Source organism: Podarcis bocagei, assembly GCF_964188305.1.
Source record: "Podarcis bocagei genome assembly, chromosome: 11".
Lineage (NCBI taxonomy): Eukaryota > Metazoa > Chordata > Lepidosauria > Squamata > Lacertidae > Podarcis > Podarcis bocagei.
The window spans coordinates 65,274,851-65,296,618 of NC_138136.1; the positions used below are offsets into that span (position 1 = coordinate 65,274,851).

At 49.6% G+C, this 21,768-nt stretch overlaps 1 protein-coding gene across 10 annotated transcripts in view; it reads left to right on the plus strand.

The window, feature by feature from the left end:
* UNC13B (unc-13 homolog B) overlaps positions 1 to 21,768 on the plus strand; it is a 179,745-nt gene that overhangs the window by 115,070 nt on the left and 42,907 nt on the right. For 9 of the 10 annotated variants that reach the window (XM_081212557.1, XM_081212561.1, XM_081212563.1 and 6 more), the window contains 7 exons: positions 227 to 446; positions 3,823 to 4,050; positions 4,190 to 4,331; positions 12,578 to 12,747; positions 14,604 to 14,719; positions 16,736 to 16,899; positions 18,564 to 18,714. In XM_081212557.1, coding sequence (XP_081068683.1) covers positions 227 to 446; positions 3,823 to 4,050; positions 4,190 to 4,331; positions 12,578 to 12,747; positions 14,604 to 14,719; positions 16,736 to 16,899; positions 18,564 to 18,714 — 1,191 coding nt within the window. The remainder of the gene's footprint in view (positions 1 to 226; positions 447 to 3,822; positions 4,051 to 4,189; positions 4,332 to 12,577; positions 12,748 to 14,603; positions 14,720 to 16,735; positions 16,900 to 18,563; positions 18,715 to 21,768) is intronic. The other variant, XM_081212564.1, reaches the window with a different exon arrangement.

Here is a 21,768-nt window from a genome sequence, read left to right on the forward strand (position 1 = left end):
GGAGCTGTTCACTGTAAGTGCTGCTCTCTGCGCACTGCCTGGAAGGGCAGCTCTGCTTCAGGGCTGACCCCGGCAGGCATCCCATAAATCTGGCAGGTGTGGCTGGGTCCCGTATTCTGTCCCTTCAAGAAAACGGGGCCTGATCCCTAAACGAAACAATGCCAGCCGCTCGTGCTGAAGCCTTTCCCCTGCGCAGGCCGTGACTCCCTGTGCCTTCCTCTTTCAGAAATCACATGTATATAAGAAGACCTTGCAAGCCTTAATCTACCCCATCTCCTGCACAACCCCCCACAACTTTGAGGTCTGGACAGCCACCACCCCCACCTACTGCTACGAGTGCGAGGGGCTGCTGTGGGGCATCGCACGGCAAGGGATGCGCTGCACAGAGTGTGGGGTCAAATGCCACGAGAAGTGCCAAGATCTGCTGAATGCCGACTGTCTGCAGAGTGAGTAGCCCCTCCCTTTCCTGTGGGGCAAGAACTGCTAGGGGCAGAGGGGGCGGGCTGTAGGGCAGCCACGTTTGTTGCGTTTCTCAGTGGCTTGTTTTTGAGGAATGAGGCAAATGAATGGAAAGGCTTAAAAAATGGGGGCGAGGAAATGGAGAGAAGGCTCTTGAGATTCTGAACAGCGGGTCTCCCTGGTGATGGTGCTTCGTCTGCTCTGGATGGGGCTGGGTAATGGGTGGCCCCCCCCCCCAAGTGTTGCTGGGCTACATCTCCCCTCGTCCCATGGGGCCTGGGGGCGCAGGAGAGTTGGAGTCCAGCAGCACCTGCCGTGGGACAGGCAGGTGAGCCAGCTCTGCCCTGCAGGAGGTGGAGATGTTCTTCAACCCAGCCTTGGCACAGGAGACCCAAGTGACCTCAGTGGCCAGAAGGACCTTGTAAACAGCTGTGTCCTCTCTAGACTGAGAGCCTCTGACTGCTTGGTAACCTCCCCTCTGGATCTGACCTAGTCCACTGTTGTTCACTGATGTCATCTGTCCTGGGAGGCCCCCCCCCCTTTCTTTTTTGTTGAAGGAAAAGCCAAAATAAAACAAGTTTACTCTTGTGGGTTTCTGTCTGTATCACAAATAGAAAGCTGTGTTTTTGTCTTTCTCTTCTTGGAGGAGAGGTCTCTTTCCCCCTCCATGGGGAAAACAAGCTGTTTCCTTGTTAGCTTCTGACTGCTTTGGCCTCCTGTCTTTGGGAAGAGTGAAAGCTCAGAAAAGCTGACACTTTGGGCCGTAGCTTTGTTCTGGGCTGGCCCCATCCCTCTTCCTTGATGCAGCGGGAAGGACATCAATGCTCAGCCTGGCTTTGTGCTTCCTTTCTTGCCTCTGCTCTTGGCACCTGAATGTTTTAGCCAAGTAGCATTTTGGTCTCGGTGGATCACTTTGAATATAATTTCAGCCATGGAGTCCCAGGAGGAGTTGCCTCTTGTTTTTGTGTGTGCAAATTGCCTCCTTTGTCTTGTGAAGAACAGATGGCTCTGTGAGGGAGGTAAAAAAGAAAAAGAAGTCCACCTGGTTTGCAGCTTCACAGAAATAGAAATCTCACATTTTGAATGCAACAGGTGCGGCAGATGCATTGATGCCCAGATGGCAAATCCTGCAGGGAAGCTATGAGGCCTAATTTTGGTTTGGTTTTCTGAGAGTTGACCCACTACTGGCAGTTTGCTGAGGCTGCCTGCTCAGCCTGTCTTTTCCTAGAGTTGAACTAGACGGGCCATTGCTGCTTGATATTATTCATCTGAATCACGACCATGGTTTGTCAAGAGGCCTGCTTTCTGAATGCAGAAAGGAAATCTGTGGGGTGTGTGGAACAGGGCAGAGATGAGAGACCATAGTCCAGGACCTTGGCAAAGCACTTAGAGGGAGTGTCCTGCACTGGACAAATTAGGCCGAACCCTTGCCATGTCTGTTGCTGTGTCTTCCTCTCTGCTGCATGAGAACTCTTGCGCCCGGAGAAGCAGCAAAGTTTGTGCAGTAATTTAGATGGCAAGAGTCTGCAGCTGCAAATGTCAACATTTAGAGAAGGGAGCAAGTTCACTCCCACCAGAAGTCAAGTCTGTTCCTCTGCAGGTTCCCTTTTCTATCTGTGACTTGAAGTGGCTGTGAGTGAGCCTTGTTGTGGTCCCAACCAAGGAGGAGCCGGTGGAGCAAGGCAGGTGGGCTTCCGCAGCACCAAGGAGAGCTCCCAAAGAGGGTTGGAGGTGGAACTGTGGCCCTTTCAAGCCCACAAATGTGCCCCTCCGAGGTTCTGACCCCTTTTGGAGTAGTAGACCTTCTGTGGTCTGAACACAAGCGCTTCTCCTGCACTCCATGGCTGGTGCTGTCAGACTGTCTAGGCAGCAGGGGAGGCACTGGGTTCCTTGAGCCCCGGGAGAAGGCGCCCAGGATGGTCCAGACTCTGGTTCTGTAGGTGCTTGGGCATCCAGCTGGGAGCCAGATACCTGGTCCAGCCTCAGCTGCTGACACTGCGGCCTCCTCTCAGGGCAGGAGCAACGGTTCACAGGGGCTCAGAACAGTTGCTTGTATGCCATGAATGCCATGACCTGGGATCATTATTTGGACATACATAAAAATCTGTACACTTCGGGATCCTCTTGCAGGAGAACAAAGGATTGAAAACAGACTCTGCCATTTGGATGCCCCCTTTTCTTGGGTTTCATATCCTTATTTCTTAAGTCGTGGTTTGTGCACACTTTATCTTGGTTCTGGTTCTGCGCCATTTTGAATTGAGTTTGATAGTAGCATGTAGCTTGCCTACGTTCCGTTAAGGTCTGGAGCCCCATCACAAAGCATCCTCAACCCCCCCCCCCCGGCAGAGCAGAGGGGAGAGACTATTTCCCCTAATGAAGGTAAGGGGGGAGAGGAGGGTGCCCCCCTCCCTGGCGCATCTTGCAGGGCTTTTAGCTGTGAGGCTGCAGCATCCTTGACTCAAACCCTGGAAGCCAACCAGCCGCTTTGGGAGCTGGCTCACTTCCGACTCCGCTCTGGTTGTTTGAGCAAAAGGGGCAGCTTGATGCAGCTGGGAATTCTCGTTCTCTTCCTTTTACAAACCTTGGTGCTGAGTGTTCAGGCGGTGATTGAAGTGCCGCCTTTGTGAGCGCCAGTTTCGTCACAGGCTCTCTGTCAAGAAATGTTTGGGCAGCAGAAGGAACGCTGGTTTTTATTTTAAATCGCAAAGCCTATTTTAGGGTTCCAAGAACAAATCATTTTCAGGCATTACCCTCCTACCTAACAGATGTCCCCCATACCATCAGCAGGAGGAAGGTGCACATTTCTCCACTAAGGCAAATGGCACTTGGGGGAAAACTCTCAAGGGGATCCCCAGTTCCTGTGCAGCAAGCACGTTCCGTTGGAGGCTTCCCTCTCCTTGTGACCACCCTGCGCAAGATGCTGGGGGAGCCAGAAGCCACGAGGGGGGGAGGTTCTCCTGAGGCTGGGATGCTGTTCTGTCATCTGGCCAGGAAAAGACCTTTAAGTTACAGGCTAGCAGGATCCCCTTTCCCCCTACTCAGCCTCTACTTATAAACACTGTTTCTGTCTGCCTGTCTGTGTGTGCCCATGCACCACTCCATGTTTGCAGCTCTCCCATTAGCAAGAAGTGCTCTGTTTCCGACTGCTACATAGCTATCGCATTTGAGCCTTGGGTGGTATCAGGAATCTCAGTCTTGCATATCACACAGCCCTGGCTTAGGGGAACTGAGTTGGGTCCTACTTCCTGGAAAGCTAGCATGATTCCAAGAGCAGTTTTGCTCCCCAGCCCTCTTTCCGGCCAGATCGAAGGAGTCAGCTCCTTGCCAGCCTTCCCTTGCTAATCCTTTCCGCATTGTTTGCAGGAGCAGCAGAGAAGTCCTCGAAGCATGGGGCCGAGGATCGCACCCAGAACATCATCATGGCCATGAAGGATCGCATGAAGATCCGAGAGAGGAACAAACCAGAGATCTTTGATCTGATCAGAGATGTCTTCAGTGAGAGCAAAATGACCCACTCTCAGCAGATGAAGACGGTCAAGCAGAGCGTTCTGGACGGTACCTCCAAGTGGTCAGCCAAAATCACCATCACAGGTCAGCAAGGCGGCCTGAGCCATTGGGGGGGGGGGTGAAGGTGCCTTAGCTGCCCCTGGAACTGCCTCATGTGTTTCTTTAGCTGTGCCGTCTTGGTACAATGATGTCTTTTTCTGAACCTTCACCTTTCCCCCCATAGTGGTCTGTGCGCAAGGCCTGCAAGCCAAGGACAAAACGGGGTCCAGTGACCCATACGTGACAGTCCAAGTCGGCAAGACAAAGAAGAGAACAAAAACCATATTTGGGAACCTGAATCCCATTTGGGATGAAAAGTTCCACTTGTAAGTATTTGTGTGCCGTTTTTTCCATTCTTCTTTCATAGATTCCCGTGTTGTCCTTTTTGTTTACAAAACACTGGGGGGAGGGGGGAATACCTGCCAAATATCTCAATAATAATAAAAAGGCCAAAAGTTGTTGATGATGGTGGTGATGATGATGATGATAATAGAAATAATAATAATAATAATATAATCTATTTAGCCCTGATTCAAGATAGCAGCATCCGGGGGCACAAGAAGGGGTAGCCAGCCAGCCAGCCACAGGCATTTCTGGAGAAAGACAATTGAAAGGGGCCCAGTTGTCTGGCTTCTTGTCTGGTTTGTGTAGTGAAATTGCTTGGTAGAGGCAGGAGGTACAACTGTGGTGATCATCTGAATTACCTGCTGGAGATGCAGTTTGTGTTTTCAAGATTGGGTGCTATGGCGGAGCTGCTCTTTTCTGACGGTTGGATTGAGAAGGTGGGGCTCAGTCTGTGGCGATTGGACAATATAGCTTTGCAGGGCTCTGTCTTGTCCCCCGAGCTCTTCAATGTCTTCTTGAAACTGACAGGGGAGGTTTGCCAGGGATTTGGGTATCTGCCTTTCCATCTGATCCAGAAGAGGCTGTGGACGTTTGGGCACCATGATGGGCTGGGTGTGGGCTGAGGAGCTGGAGCTCAGTCCCGGGAAGGTGGAGGTGCTGCTGTTGAGTGATGTGTTGGACCATGAAAGGTAGACGACAGGGCTGCACTTCCCCTGTGGGCAGCTCAGGGCTGCATTTGGAGCCAGCTTTGCTGAGAGATGCCTAAGTAGAACCGATGCCTTTCAATGACTCCTGATTTCCCTTCTGGGAAGGGATGATCTTGTCTTGGATATCCATGCTGTGGTAACACCCAGTTGGAGGACGGCTATGCAGTATATATGGGGCTGCCTATGCAAAACATTTGGAAACGTCGGTTATTCCAGAGCACAGCAGCCAAGATATTAGCTGGGACTCATTTGGGGGAACTTCACTGGCTTCTGATTTCCATCGGAAAGTGCTGATTCTAACCAAGAAAGCTATTTATACCCTGGGGGCTCTTTTCCTGTAAGAACCTCCCTTTCAGTGGAGATCTAATCAGGCCCTTCCAGATGCTAGAGGGGGCTGTCACTGCAGAGAGGGCCTTTTCTGTGGGGCTGTCCCACTTTCTTTGCCTGCTCCAGACACATTGACCCGGCCTCCTCATTGCTCTCTGCTAAGCCTCCTGCTTTCCTGACCTTTTAACAGAACTTGGGATCCGTCATCATTTTTTTTTAAAAATGATATTTATTACTTTTTCAACATTTCCAAAACAACAATACAAACAAAAAAGAAAAGAGAAAAAACAGTACAAATACAATACAAAAACGCTACATGGACTAACAAAACAAAGCAAAAACAAACAAAAACAATTTGAAAACACCTCAAACATTTTCAATATCTTATATTTCATTCACTTATTTCCAGCGACCTCCTCACACCTCCCTTTTTCCACTTCTATTAATTGTTTCAGCAATTCCTTTCCATCTTACTCTGTTTTCTATCCTATAATTATCTTAACACATTCTTGCCTTATTTTTCCTTTAATTTTCTATTAATCTATTTATACTTAATTCCTTATGACATTTCTACTAAAGCCATATAACTTCGTTCCAACATTTTTCTAACATTCCTTAATTTTACAATATTTCTATAAATAGTCTTTAAACTTTTTCCAATCTTCTTCCACCGACTCTTCTCCCTGGTCTCAGATTTTGCCAGTCATTTTCGCCAATTCCATATAGTCCATCAACTTCGTCTGCCATTGTCCAACACTTCAGTGCTTTCAAGAAGCAACCATTCTCTCAACCAGCAAAAAGCAGATGGTTCACAACGAAATTTAAAGGTCTGGCAGGGCAGGTCCACCTCCTTCTTTGGCATCCATCAGTATCTTAAGTTTTACTCGAGGCTTCCTGCCCTGCCAAACAACTCTAGAAACATCCCTCTGCCACCTCCTGAAACACTCCATCCCATCCAAAGCTTGCAATGTTTGAAACAAAAGCAACATCCCCAGCAACACAGCAGCTCTCATCCCCAACACAGTAACTCGGCCCAACAGTAACAACTTATGATTTGTCCATATTTCCAAAAACCCCTTCTCTTCAATCCAACATCCTTCACAGTTATCCTTAAACAGATTCACATTTTTGGCGGTCATACTAACCCCCAAATACCTCTCTTTCTCAACCAATGGTAGTCCTGTCGCCTCCTGAAACTCTGTCAAGCTTTCCTTTTCCAGTTCAGATAGGGCTCTGGTCCTCAAATTCATCTGTTCTTCTTTAAGTTCAATCATAACGAATGTCAGCTTATGTTCATCAGGTTGTATGGATGGGACTCTCCTCTCCAGTTGTATTGCTTTAGATTCAGCAGCAAGGGTTTTTCCCCTGACTTCATCTGCAGTTTGCCGTATCAGAGTAGATTCCTGTGTCAGTTTCTGGGTGGTTTCTGAATTGGTATTCACCTTTTGTCCCAAGTTATTTAAACTTTCTACGATTAAGTCAATTTCAATATTTGCAGCATCCATTTTCACATTTATCACGTCTGTTTTCTTGTGAAGTTGTTCCAGCGAATCGTTTATTTTCAATAATGCAGCCACTAAGGCCTCTTCCGTCGACATCCCGTCTGTTTTTTCCTTTCCATTTGCCATAACACTTAAGAGATTCAAGGTCAATTCCAAAGTCTCACACTTTTTTATCTTGCAGCTGGAAATTCCCCTAGCCCAGCTCCTGTAACCAATTTCAAAAGCTTCCACTAGGGGAAAACAGTTTCTATTTGTATCTGTCAGTATGTTCTCTCTTATACACACTTTTTAAATAATCCAAAGTTAGTTTCAATTTTCAGTTACTTTCCTCCTTTTTTTTGAAAACAACCGGAGACAGTAGAAACAATGTATTCTCTTGTTTAGCTACCTGTCAATGAACATTCTAAACGCTGTCAATGGACGTTCCAAAAAACATCAATCCTGATAGCAGCCCGTTTCCAGGGTCAGAGCGGCGGTATTTTAACTCTCTTAACTCTCTCCTACAGGCATATTCAGTCCACCACTTCCCCCCCTCTTCTTCTCTCTCCAAAGGGGGGGGGGTTAGTTCTTTACCGATGGAAATTTAGTCTTTTACAAAAGGCTTTCCAAGACTTTAGCTTGCAGCCTCCTTGCTTCAGTTTATCTACAAAAGGGGGAGCGGACTTCCTGTATTGAACCTCCTTGTTTCGATGCCAGATTAAACGTTTAAAAATCCAATTCTTCCCAATTCAGCTCTACTCACGGTTAATTACTTTAGAGTCAAATTGTCCACAGGAAAAGGTCAGTGCTCTCCGACAACAGCTATGCGGCTTTGCTCCGTGGAAGAAGCAGACGATTCGAAGCACCGCGCCACTCACCCCACATCGCTCCGGATCCCCGAAACCGGGTTTCCCTGCAAGTAGGAGAGGCGCAAAAGGTGCCCGCCGAATCCCACGTTCACAGGCTTCTCCCGCCTGTGATTTTTACGGGTCTCCGCCTTCGCCGTGGCGGTACAGACCCAAATTCCCACGGGGCAAATTCGTCCCAGAGGAATTCCGCCATTGCCGGAGGCACCAACCCGGAAGCCCGGGATCCGTCATCGTTACCAGGTTTTTTATTTATTTGTACTGTATTTTTGAGTACCTTTGAGTATTGTTTCTACTTTTGCTCCTTTTATTGAAATCAGTGATATTTAAGTGGTTATTTGTAAGCTGCTCTCAGGACAAGGCAAAAGGAAAAAGTAAACTTACATGGGCCTCTGGTTCTCTATTCGTCAGAGGCAGGGCCGGCCCACCCATGAGGCAAGGTGAGGCAAGGTGAGGCAACCGCCTCGGGCGGCAAGATCCACAGGTGCAGCAGATCCCAATGTAGATCTTTATCCCCGGTCCCCCCCCCCCCCATTATGGATGTAGATTTTCATTCAGCCCTTATTCCCAAGCAGGGAAGGAGAGACCATTTTGTGGTTCGCCTCAGGTGCCCAAATGTCTTGGGCCAGCCCTGGTTAGAGGGATTATGCTCCCTTCATCTTGCTTCAGGAAGGGCATCAGGGTGCCTGCAGGGTGCTTCTCGGTTAACAGTGCAACCCCTGTATCTGTGCCCAAGTGGCAGGAAACCTGGCGGGCAGCAGAGTGACTTAGAGAGCGCGGAAAGCTGCAGCTAAGGACTTTGTTAGTCTGCAAAGTGGTTGCCAAGTTAACAAGAGATGCCCTCAAGTTGCTGCTGCTGTCGTTTCACATTTAATTAACGCTAAACCTAAAGCGGAGACGGCTGCTGCAGACAAGCTTTGTTTGATGGGCACTCAGCTTCTTTAAAAGGGTCTCCTCCTCCACAGCAGTTGGCCAGCTTTTCCCTTCCTCCTCTTGGCCTCCTCCCTCCCTGGGCAAAGGAGCCCCATAACCCCCAGAAGACCCCCTAAGTGTCAGCCAAGGGACCTTTTCGTTTGGTACTTTTGTCGGCTATCTGAGCTGCCAAGGCTCCTCTTCCTTGAGAGCAGATGTTGAATGAAAATGGATGAAGTGGGTCTTCTGTGAGCTAGAGCAGCTCAGCAGGATCCCACGCCATTCTGAGTGTAAGAGGCAGTTTGTGTTTTCAAGAAAATTGCGCATGTTACAAAGATTAAGCTTCCTGGTCGTTCTCTGGAGAATCATTGTCCACAGGAGGCCTGGCAGGTTCCTTACACAGTATTCTGCAACCCATCGATAGTTTGCGGAGACACCTCCAGGTTTAAGAGCATGAATGGAGGAGAGGTGGAATCCTCTGCAACTGTGCTGATGTTTGCGTTGGGCTGAAAGGGGTGCGTGAACATCCTGGGATCAGCTGCCACCCAGTGACCCTTCCCGTTGCCCCAGGGCGGGTTCAGCACCGGGAGTGGAGTTTCTCTTCCCCCTGGGCTGGGAAGCCAGTTTCCTCCGGACGTTGGAAAGCAGAAGAGCTGCGTGCTCACAAGGCTGGAGCTGGAAAGCCAAGACATGGGCATGTCGAACCTCTGCTGACGTCTCCAGATGTAATTGTCTCAAAGGGGGAATCAGAAAGCACAGCTCATCAGGGGAATAATCACGCATAAACACAGGATTTCGGTGAGATGCTGAGCGTGATAATAGGCTGGGCCCCTGCAAGAAAGATTACAGAGCCAGGCGGAAGCTTTTAAGCAGCGACACTGTAGTTAACCACCCAGCTGGCTAGTTCGAGAGGATTTAATGGTAATCAAAACTGTTACATGCGGCTGCCTCATCTACACCTGATATTGATCATCAGCTGCAGGGAGGCATCTCATCTCTTGTAGCAGCTGGACTGGCTTTGGTAGCGAAGGAATAAATATATCACAAAGTACCCCGCTAACTCCCCTCCCCCTCCTCACAAAGCACCCAGCGACATCGCCATGTGGCTGGAAGAATACCATGCCTGGCAGCTTCTGAAACATTGGCATGACTTGGGCAGAGAGAGACTTCCCACATTTGACCACTTGCAGTGTCATCCTGTTAAAAATGCACAGAGTGTGGTTCTGAGAGAGGAGGAGTTGTGTTTTATGTGAAGGATGTGTAGACTTGTGAATAAATATATGACTGGAGCATAGAAAACAAATTGAGAGTATAGGGGTAAAAACTGTAGGAGACAGAAGCACCTTACTGGGGGGTGTCTGCTATAGACCTCCAAGCCAGACTGAAGACTTGGGTGGTGCAGATTACCAACCATTCAGAAAAGAGAGCTATAGAAGTCATGGGAGACTTCAACTTCCCTGATATCTGTTGGGATGCAAACTCTGCCAGGAAGGTGAGGTCCAGCCTGTACTCTGGCTCTGAGAAGGCCAATTTCAAAAAGCTTAAGGAAAGGAGCTGCTGGGTGAGATTCCCAAGGTCAGAAATACTCAAAGAGAAGGGAGTCCAAGTTGGATGGGGGTTTCTAAAAGGAGAAACTGGAGTTTCTGTGAAACACAGTGTTTGGGCTTATTATATGCGTCTCAGGCTCTCTCTCTCCACACACACACACACACACACACCCCAACTACTGGTGCGTTTGACTCTCGAGAAGCCTGCTTGATGCAGCATTTCCAGAGTAGTTGAGATTCCTGCACTGCAGGGGTTGGGCTAGATGACTCTTGGGGTCCCTCCTGACTCTGCAATTCTATGATTCTAAGCCCGAAAAGAGAGGTGGCACCCCCTGGCCCATCCAGAGAGGGCAGAGCAGCGCCACCCCCGGGGAGCGAGAGGAGCACAGTCAGAGAGAGGCCTTCCATGAGTCCGCATGGAGCTCTGCTTCCCAGTGGGAGCCGAAGGCAGGAAGGTTTCGGATGGACGGCAGCCTCCCTGGGAATGTCTCCCATTTAATTCACTCTCAGCCGTACAAATTGCCAGGCGTTTAAAAGGTGTCAATTAATGGATCCCGAGTTACAGGTCAGTGGCAACTGGAAGCCCCGCAAAAGCTTGGGGGAGAGCAAGGGAAATGCCACTGTCCTGATTGACAGAAGCTTCGCAGTTCGCCCATGACCCATTTTTTCACTTTCTTCTTCATTTTCTTCGGGTTGCTTGGCAACAGATGGTGCATTCTTAAAAAGGCTAAATCCCAAGCCGTGAGCACAGGCTCTGCGATGAGGCAGGTCGTGCGCTTTCCTCCCCAGGCTGGGTGGTTGCCAGGGCTGGTTAGGATGAGTAATTGTTCCCATCATGGGTCCACCTGGGCCTCTGCCTTTCATTCCGTCCTTTCTGTCGCTTGCCCTTTGTGAGCTGAGACATTTGCCACAGGAGCCAGCCCGTCTTGCTAGACACACACACACAAACCTGTTCTGGGGCTGCGGGGAGAGAGGTGGACCCAAAAATGACCTTAGTCCAAACACAGGCATCCTCTGTCCCTTGTACCTTTAGGATGGCTTCAATATCGCATTTGCACACCAGAGATTGCGTCCAGAATGACTTCTGAAAAGGCTGTGTGCCTCTGGAAAGCAGGTTTTCCATAAGGATTCAAGAGCAAGCTGTGAGATGCTGGCTTGGTTCCTTTCTGCTCAGTGTAGCACCCCAGGAAACAGCCGCAGGAGTGGCAAATGTTCATGTCAAGTGATTTTTACCTGTGTCGCAATAAGCAGCCGTGCGGACAGGTTCCAAAAGTGCATTCCTGTGGGGATCCAGGACCAAGGAAGAGGCTTTTCCTCCTGGGAATGAGCTCAGCTTCTGCTGGGGATTGTCCAAGCTCCGTGCCAAGATCACACGCAGGGTTGTTTTTGTATCGACTGGAGACTCAATGGCTTTAAACTGATGTGAAAAGCAAACGGCAGCCTGTCTTCACATCTTGAGGAAACATCATATTGGGCTGCCTGGGAAAGAGGCAGTTGTCGGGCAGAGCCCAGCTCCCTCTGCCAGCTCCCTCCCTCTGAGAAGTCTCAGGTCTCCCAACCTCATAGCTGGCAGAGATCTCCAGGCCCTTCTGGGTGGGGGAAGCATCATCTGGCGGGCTCAGCTTATATGTACAAGATTTCAGCTGGATGTGGGGAAGGATGCAAAGTGGTGGCTTTGCATCTTTCCTTTGGCCTGGAATCCCTCAATCCTCCCTCCTTTCCTCAGCAAATGGTGCATTTCTTTAGGAAAGCTGAGCCTTATGCAGCAGAGGGCATTTGGGGCAGTGGAGGAGTGAGGGAGATACTTTTTTAAGGCAGGAGACTGAGGTACACGACAGTGCGCTCCCTCCTTGAACATCTTGAGACTTAGGCTGGTGCGCTGCTCGTTTGGAGCTCTTGGAGCCTCGGTCCAGTAGACCTGAAGGAGCGTCTCCACCCCCATCGTTCTACCTGGACACTGAGGTCCAGCACCGAGGGCCTTCTGGCGGTTCCCTCACTGCGAGAAGTGATGTTACGGAGAACCAGGCAGAGGGCCTTCTCGGTGGTGGTGCCCTCCCAGTGGAACGCCCTCCCACCAGATGCCAAAGAGAAAAACAACTACCAGACTTTTAGAAGACATCTGAAGGCAGCCCTGTTTAGGGAAGCTTTTAATGTTTAATAGGTTATTGTATTTTAATATTCTGTTGGAAGCCGCCAAGAGTGGCTGGGGAAACCCAGTCAGATGGGCAGGGTATACATAATAAATTGTTGTTGTTGTTGTTATCTTGACTCCGTCCCCTGCTGTCCCGCACTGCACAGGGAGGAAGGGGGCCGTTCTCCCTGCCCTCCCAGGCAGCCTTGTGGAGCCTCCTCACGCCCATGATCTCCTCTTCCTGGCTTGCTTTCAGTGAGTGCCATAATTCCTCCGATCGGATCAAAGTGCGGGTCTGGGACGAAGACGACGACATCAAGTCCCGGGTCAAACAGAGGCTGAAACGGGAGTCTGATGACTTTCTGGGGCAGACCATTATTGAGGTGCGAACTCTCAGTGGGGAGATGGACGTCTGGTACAACCTGGGTAAGAAACCTCTTTGCTTGCTGGCATTTAGGCAGATGCTGAATGGGAAACAGGGCTTAGTTCAGGGGTAGAAGGTCTGCTTTGTAGGCAGGTTCAACATTCTTGGGCCTACGCTGCTTCGCTTCAGTTGGAAATATAGCTTTGTAGACATGTGGACAGACTACCTTCAAAAATAAAGGGAAATTGTGTGAGAGAGACACAGAGAGAGACCCACTTCAGTCTGTGCTCAGCCAATAATTTAGTTGCTGGGCCTCAAAAATACAAGCTGCAAAATCTTTCCACCTGGAAGCCCTCTCAGAGTCTGGCAGAGAGGCCACAGAAGTGGCTTCCCTGAGCCTTTCCCTGCAGGGCTGCCTTCTGAGCTCTGACTCGGCTGCACTGCCAGGAGTGTCTGCAACCTCTGGCTGGGCTCAGAACCCAGATCCGCTGCCTCTCGCTGCGCACACAAGCAAGAGAACAGCTGCCGTGAAGACCCCCCCAGAAGAGTGTTGTGGGCAGAAGCAAAGCCGTCCGCAGACACCTCTCTTTCACACCCCCCACGAGGCAGCAATATTTGGGGAAGAGTCTGGCTTGGTGAGAGCTCGAGACAGATGGTGCCTGAGTTTGGGGGGAGGGCTTGCTTGCCTGCAAGAGTCCTCCGCTGCCCCCCTGCTCTGCTGAGCCGTCTCCTGCTCTCTTGCCTGGGCTCTTGTGGGAAGGGAAGGTTTGTGGGGGGGGGACATTTCAGAGAGGGGCACTTGGCTGTGTCACAGAGGGAACTCTACTCCTCTCGCAGCTTGTGAAGTTGTCCTGTTCTCCATCTTCCTGATGGGCAGCTCCAAGGCAGGTGCGCCCAAGGCATCCTTGAGTTGACTCTTGGCTGAGCCATCCCAGGGCTCTGAAGACATGGAAGCCACCTTCCGCCTCTTCCCTTGTCTCCTTCCTCTGGAATTGGATCCCCTGGGAGCAAAGGGCTGTTTCAGTTTCTTGAAGCCCAAGGCCTCCAACTCCAGGCTTTTGTAGCCAAGGGCAGGATCCTGCCACTGACACTGCAGTGGCTGAGGGGACACAGGGCTGCAGAGAATGGAGAATGGGCTGCAAAGTTTGCTTGTGAGCCAGGTAGGCAGGAGCAGAGCTGTCTTGCTGGCACAGCTCTCCATCTGCAGAGCCCCATCGCTGGTCTTTTAAGAGGCCCCCAAATGGGGGAAGGGGTGCAGTCCTAGCCTTAGGGTACAGAGCGCAGGGTTAACTCTGCTTTTTAAAAGAAAAAAATTCAATTTTTTGGTTTTTCAAAGACTTACAGACATACAAATTACAAAGACACAAATCACATACAGTGGATGCTCAGGTTGCAAACATGATACCTCGGGTTACAGACACTTCAGGTTGTGTTTTTCGGGTTATGGACCACTGAAACCTGGAAGTACTGGAACGGGTTACTTCCGGGTTTCAGCGGTCGCGCATGCGTAGAAGCGCTATATCGCGCTTTGCACATGCTCAGAAGTGCAAGCCACACGTGCGCAGACACGGGTTGCGAACGCTGTGGGTTGTGAATGTGCATGCCGCATGGATCACATTCGCAACCCGAGTGTCCGCTGTACACATATATTCGACTTCCCTCCCCCACTTTTGTGGTTTCTTTTTATTTAAAATTTCCACCCTGAATTTTCCACATTGCTCCATCTTTAAGTTATTATTTAGTTTCTCTTAATAATGTGTTTAGCTGTTTGTTTTACGTTAACCCTCGCAGGGTTGGCTCCGGCTGCCGCTCCCCTTTCTTCCTCCAGCCAACCTTGCTGTGCTTTTGTGGACACCCAAACTGTGTTAGGGGAGGCTCAGGGTTTCCCTCTTGAAAATGGGCTCGTTTTTCCTTTTAGAAAAAAGAACAGACAAGTCTGCCGTGTCCGGTGCCATTCGCCTGCAGATCAACGTGGAGATTAAAGGTGAAGAAAAGGTGGCCCCTTACCATGTCCAGTACACCTGCCTTCATGAGGTAAGCTCCGCAGCATGGTGGAGGCCCAAGGTGGCAGCTTCGTTTCTCATCTTACAAAAAGAATGTTGTGGCACAGCGAATTCAGCATCCCAAAGGGCGGTTCCTCTGACTCTGGAAACTCCTCTCTCTTGCCTGCGTCTCTTGGACTCCTGGGGAAACTGGCAGGCTAGTGGGGCAGAATGGGGGGAGATTCTGGACAGACAGAAGCATGTCCTTCTTCACACATGCTTAAGCTATGGATTGCGCTCCTGCAAGACGCCATGACGGCCACCAGCTTGGACTGCTTTAAAGAAGGATGAAGCAGATTCGTGGAGGGGGAGGAGGAGAGGGCTGTTGATGGCTTCGAGACTCCTTGGCTTTGCTCTGCCTCCCCGTTGGTGGCAGGGATGCCTCTGAATGCCAGGTCCTGATTTGGCTTCGGGTGCCTTGTTAGCTTCTCCAGAAAAGATTTGCAGGCTGCTGCCCAAAACAGTCTCCTGCTCTTGTGGGCACAGCCTGCTTCGATTTGTGCAGGGTGGCCCCCTGCCTAGGGAAAGAGAGGCACGTCCGTTTCCTTTGCTTATTTATTAGCTCCAAGGATGTTGTGCTGACTTTTAGTCGCTGGTCAGGAATGAGCAAGTTCGTGGCCTGCTGGCATCTCCTGCACTGCAGCCTCTGGGCTCCGATTAAAATCCTGGAACAATCCTGGTTCTGCGATGATTAGACAGTCATGTCCTCAAAGTTTCAACAAGGACCAAATAGAAAGGAAGATGGACTCCATCTTCCCAACATTGTCCTTTTCCGGCTGCGTTGGCTGAAGGGCCTTTTGCAGTGGTGTGACTGTTCATTACTGAGCCCCAGAGCGGACAAGAGCTGTCCCTGAGCAGGCTGACAAGACGGAAAGCTCAAAGATGATTTGTGCCCAAAATTGAGCCAGCGGGGATGTCATTAGGAAATTCATTTGCATGACAGCAGCAAAGAACAGAAAGCTGGCCAGTAATGAATGTCTAGCAGGACACCAGTATGTGATCTCCTTAAGTCATTCCCTCACCTTCTTTCACTGACCGGCCACCTGATGGTTTCATAGCCCCTCCAAAAGGGGGGTTAATTGGGGTCGCTTTAGGGAGTCCCATTTTGCTCTGGGAAGTGTGGTTCAAACTCCACCTGAGTTGAAGCAGGCAAGCTGGTTCGCCATCAGGCCCCTTGCCGCCAACGGGCTCATCCTCTGGGGCTGCCTGGCCTGTTTAAGGAAGCACTTTGCTCCAGGCCGGCCTCACAACCTTCTCTGGTTTTGCCTGCCCAGCAGAGCTGCCCAGTCTGTGACCTGGTTCACTTGTGGAGAACAGAAGAAGAGCCTGCTGGATCAGGCCAGGGGAGCTGCGAGTGGGAAATGGAAACTCCACGCAGAGGGATAGTTGGAGAGAAGCAGCACACTGATCTTGGTAGCTCAGACCCAGAAGAGGAGCATTTTGGACCCTGCATGCCACCACTCAGGCATCCAGGGCAGCATCTCTGTGGTCACTTCTATCCCACCTTTGCATAGAGAGCTGACGGGTGACATGCCCTGATTCGATCCCCTGCCCATTGTATCTTCACAACACCCCTGTGAAGTAGAAAGGGTGTCGAGGTCACCCAGAGAGGATTTGAACGCTTCACACAAGTTCTTGGCAATAGCCCTCACCTTGAGCTTGAGCTTTCTGCAGAAGGGGTTGATTAACCAGAAAAGATTTGGGTGGGACAGCAGAGGTTGTCAGGATGCAGTGCAGGGGGAGAGAGCAGCCTTCAGGCCAGGGGGAAGGCGAGGGTGGGGGACGAAACCCCACAAGTTTCCCCAAGCTACGAAGGCAGCTGCTCTTCCCTTTCTGAGTTCTTTAAGAGTACCCCATGTATGTCAATGATAAAGGGAACCTAACTATGAGGGTGCTCTGTACCACTCCGACCTTCTGTTGGGTCCACACCCGAAGCAGTGCTGTGTCCGTGTCTGTGGCAGCAGCAGCCCCTGCGTTGATGTGCTGGTCTGCTCCTTTTCTGTTCCAGAACCTCTTCCACCACCTGACAGATGTGCAAGGAAACGGGGTGGTGAAGATTCCTGATGCCAAAGGGGATGACGCCTGGAAGGTTTACTTTGATGAGACAGGCCAGGAGATTGTGGACGAGTTTGCCATGCGCTACGGGATCGAGTCCATCTACCAGGCCATGACGTGAGTTCCTGCCCGATGCCGAGCATTCCTTTCATTCTGGGTGCCACTGAAAGGTCCATTGTGGAAAGGTTTCCTGGTTAGGAAGGGGCGGGCTTGTCTTTGATGCGAGAAAGTCGAGTCTGAGAGCAGCTCAGGACGTTGTGATGGCGGGACTTTTGAGAACTATTGTCCTTTAAAAACCTGCCTTCTGCAAACTCTTCTGCAGAATATGATCCTGGCCTTTGTCAGCCTTCAGAGTCCTCCTTGCATACGTCCATTTAAATTGCCAGTTTTGCCAACTGCAGGATCTCTGCTTCTGCCTGCCTTGTGTCTTAATGCTGTTCCCTTATTCTGGGATGCCAGAGACAGGGCCGGGTGGGGCTGGAGGGGGCTGGGGCTCCAGCAGAATACGTCTGGTGCTCCCCTTGGGGAAACTGGATCCAGGTCCCCCAGGGAGGCTCAGGGATCTTGTAGGTTCCTCTGGGCTCATCCTGCCGTCCTCAGGAAGGAAGTGGCCTCATTTGCATTTTCTCATTTAATTGCTCTCATTAAAGTGCAGAAAAGAAGCCCTCCCGCAGGAAAACTTAAAACTCATTCCCCCAGCACTAGAGCTTGTGGGATGATTAAAGTAAACAGTCAAAGAAAAACTGCTATAAATAAGGGAAAACAGTGCTTGAAAGGGGATTATGTCACGAGACTGACAGGAGAGAAGCACTCTCTAATTAATAGAGTTGGCGAGAATGAGAGAGGCAGAGCAAGGCTTGCTGGAAAGTTGCTGGAGGGGAAGGGCGGCGCGGAGCAGAGAGGCTCTTGCTCCAGATTCCAAGCAGGAGCTGAAGCAACAGGAGGCTCTGCTCTGCATCCCAGGTCCTGGGAGTCTCAGGTGGGGAGAGCCCTCCTCCTGCTGCTGCTGCATTTGCTTCCCAGGAGAGGCAGCAAAGGATGTCTTGCTGTTGGGAATGTCCTTGCGCTCAGAGCGCTGGGCAGAGGCAGGGAGGCTTAGGTTCCTGGGCACTGGGTAAGTTTATTCCCAGCTGCTTCCTTATTCTGGCGCATCTTTTAAGGCGGTTTGTAAAACCAGCAGGCTAGTTAGCTGTGCTCCCTGTTGTGGCCTCGTTGGTGCTGGGGGTCAGGCAGAGAGGACTTTCCTGGCAGCATCGGGACCACCTGGCAGCCAGGCTTCTGTATGGTGTGAAGCTCTTTGCTGTGTCATTCTGTTTGGGATGGATCATGGGATGGTCTTGCTCATCTTCAGTGCCTATTATGGGTTATGAGTGGGATTCCCCTTCCCCCACACACCTGAGCCTCTCTGCTACATCCTGAGGCCCCTCTCCACCCCCATAGCATGGTGCCTCATCCACTCTCTTGAGTCACTTGGAGCCATTTGCTCTGGAGGAAGCATGGGGGGTGGGGAGGAGGAGATTTTTGCTCTTGACTTGCGCCCAGTGGCCTGGTTTTTGCAGGGAGGGGTGTGTGTGTTGGAGTGGATGAGCTGCTGCTGCCCGCCCCCAGCATCTCAGTCACCCTGTGATTTCTGGCACAACAGAGGTTGGGTTGATGCTTGGTAGGAGAAGGGGAGTCTTTTTTGAAGATAAAAGGCACCTTACGCATGTCCTTCCTTGAGATGGCTCTGAGCATCCCTGCAGCTTCTGCCTGATGGCCCCCCATGGCTTCTGTTCCCCCAGGCATTTTGCATGTCTCTCCTCCAAGTACATGTGCCCGGGGGTGCCAGCGGTGATGAGCACCTTGCTGGCCAACATCAATGCTTACTATGCTCACACAACAGCCTCCACCAACGTGTCTGCCTCCGACCGCTTCTCGGCTTCAAACTTTGGGGTAAGTGCCCCTGCTGCCCCCCCCCCCCCGCTTGCTTGCTTGTGGGTCCAGGTTCAAGGGGACAAGGAACATCATTCTGTGGGTTGGAAGAAAAGCTGCCCCTTCTTCCTGCCAAGGCAAGTTCCTTTGCGCTCACAAAGACACTTGCCCGAGTGATGCTGATGTAAAAATGGGGTTTGGCTTTTGCTGCCCAACTCCCCTTGGGACTCTGAGTCCCCTAGCTCCATGGTCAGTCAGAGAAGAATGGATGGAGGCAGGATCCAGTGGAAAGCAAGGCAGATCTTTGTGTTTTCTGTTGCAGCAGAGTTCTCTCCGCTCCTTCCTAGGGGGGAGAGACCCTGAACAAAAGTGTGCAGGAACCTTTAAAGACTTTTGACACTGCCCAACCCCCTTAGCCAAAGACCACCCCCAAATCATCATACATACATCACAGAAGGAGGTGGTCTACAGCAGAAATCCTGTCTGCCAGGATGCCTGATAATGGCCGCTGATTGCATTACCCGGGTAGTCTCGCCATTCTTTTGTGATGGTTAATCCTTTACTTCTTGAATCCAGGTCATAGGCTCACCCTGTTCACCCACAAATACGTCCTTAAGACAGGAAGACAATGGGAAGGCTTTCCCCATTTGCCTCCCTTACTGCAGAGGAATATTTGAGGTTATTGGAAGAGTCAAAATGGCTTCAGGATTGCTCTCCTGTACTAGTTCAGACACATGGCTTATATATTTAGATGTGTGTGCATTTATAAATATTTATTCTATATTTGAGACCTTTGAATTCTTATAACAATGCCAGGGGCCTGCTCTGCCTGAAATGAATCAATTGGTGTTTGCATGTGGTTCTTTTGCAAAGTGGATTTTTGATGTTGCATGCCTAGTAATGTAACAATCTCAAAATTGTTTGTGGTGCCGCTCTGTGGTTTTAAAGCAGAGAATGAAACCAAGCAGTGATGTACCAGCCCTTTAAAGTGGGCAGTGAAAATGCCTTTTAATCCTTTCAAATCTCCAAGGCCTCAAGAGTTGCAAAATAACACTGATTGGATGTTTTCCCTTATCGAGGGAGGAAGATGGCCGCCGAACTAGCTGCAGAGTTCTGGAGGTTATCTGAGGCAAGTTCTAAATCTGCTTTTTAAACAGGCTCGACATTGAGCCAACCTTTGAAACTCCCTTTATAATATATTTTAACTCCTCCAGAGTTTTTAAGTAGATTAATAGTCTTTTTAGCCTGTTGCTTTTAAAGAAAGAGCTCCTTTGCTACCTTGTTATCTTGATGTCCGGAGGGTTTGCTCCCCGCGATGCCGACAATAAGGAAAACGGGTGACAGCTGATTTATTGCCAACTCCGTGCTACGCTCTGAACTATAAGCTATCAAATTACAAATCATAAACAGCTATCCCAAATCTTGCCTCATTTTGGACTTTAGCCCATAGCTGGGTGGACAAAGATTTACAAATGGTACTTACTAGAAAGAAACGTAGGGACCTGGGGATAGTGACAAGTCCATTGTTCCAGGAGTGCTATGAGAAACAGAGTAAAATCACGCAATACTTTTTACACACAAGGGACAACGAGAATGGAAATGGAAATGGAAATGAGCAAAAGATGGCTGAGATGGCTGAGTTGAAGCAGGATGAGGCTCTTCTTTTTCCCTCTGCTGCTCAAGATCACTCAACCTTCTCTAGAGGAATACAGGACACAGAGAATAACAACCAAAATAGAAATACGATGAGCCTGGCCCATGAAATAGTCTTGGCTGAGATATTATCTACAGAGTTACAGGAAGAAACCCGAAACTCCCAGAAACCCCAGACTTCATCTATGGGCTCCCAGACGGAAAATAATGACTGCTATCCTCAAGACTGGCTGCTCTCTATAAATCTGGATCTGGCAGCTATGAAAAAATACTTAACAATAACAAATGGGCTGCTCCTGACATTAGTGGAAAATTATCCCCTCCAAACTAAAGGCTCAGAACCTCATGGTGTTGATCTACAAACCACTCCTCAAGAGCCAGAATATACAAAGCAACCAGCAACCAGCAAGTGCACACAAGGATCAGCAGCGGAAAATCATTTACACCAAGGAAAGGACATAGGGCTGTATGTATCTGTCCCTAAAACTGAATTTCCTATCGAAGTAAATCAAAAGAAGCGAGGCATTAGTAAGAGATCCCATAAGAAGAAAGCTGAAACTAAAAAGAAAAGTAAGAACATAAAAACTGCAAGGAAATCTGTTACAAACCGACGTGCATGCAAAGTATGCTGGAAAAGACTATATAAGCTGATTCCAACAAAATCAAAAACAAACTCTAATAAACCTGCTACACATGGCAGCAGAGAGAACAACAGTGTGGATCCAGGAAAAAAGATCCAGCTGAAGTCTTTGAAAGAAACATCATTGCTGCCTAATAAAACAAGTGAGGAAACGGAATCACTACCCGGGTGCCCTATGCTGAAACCCCAAGGATCCATAAATATTAAAGAAGACTCACCCCATACTATTGATTATGGCAGATTTCAAGATGAGCCAGTAGCAGGGCAAGACTTGCCCCAGGATAAAGGATGGAAACTGATGTTGGCAGATAGGAAGTTAGCTTTTCTTAACTACCCGAAGCCAAAGGGCTTCCTTACACAGGAAGAACGCTCGGTGCATTTTGTGAATATTTTAGATGATATGCTACCAGGGAAGATAAAATTAAATGACATTACCTCAGTAGATTTCATATTCTACAATGGATATTCTCTGCGAGTGATTGCCTCCTTCAAAGATCAAAACTTGGCTAAATATATATATAGATCAAGACATCTGCTGTCAAAGAAAAGGATAACGGTAACAAGATTCTTCGAAAACAGCACATGTTTGAAATTGCTCCCTGATGAGTTTACGACAGCTGAGATAAGATTTACTTGTAAACCAAAGGAGGAGAGAGGACACTCAAAAGACAAACTGGAACATACTGAGCAAGGGCCTTTGAAACCAAGACAGGAGATGAGATTGCCTAATGAGGGGATGGATAACTTCTACCCAGAAGAAAAGGCATTAATAAACCAGTTTG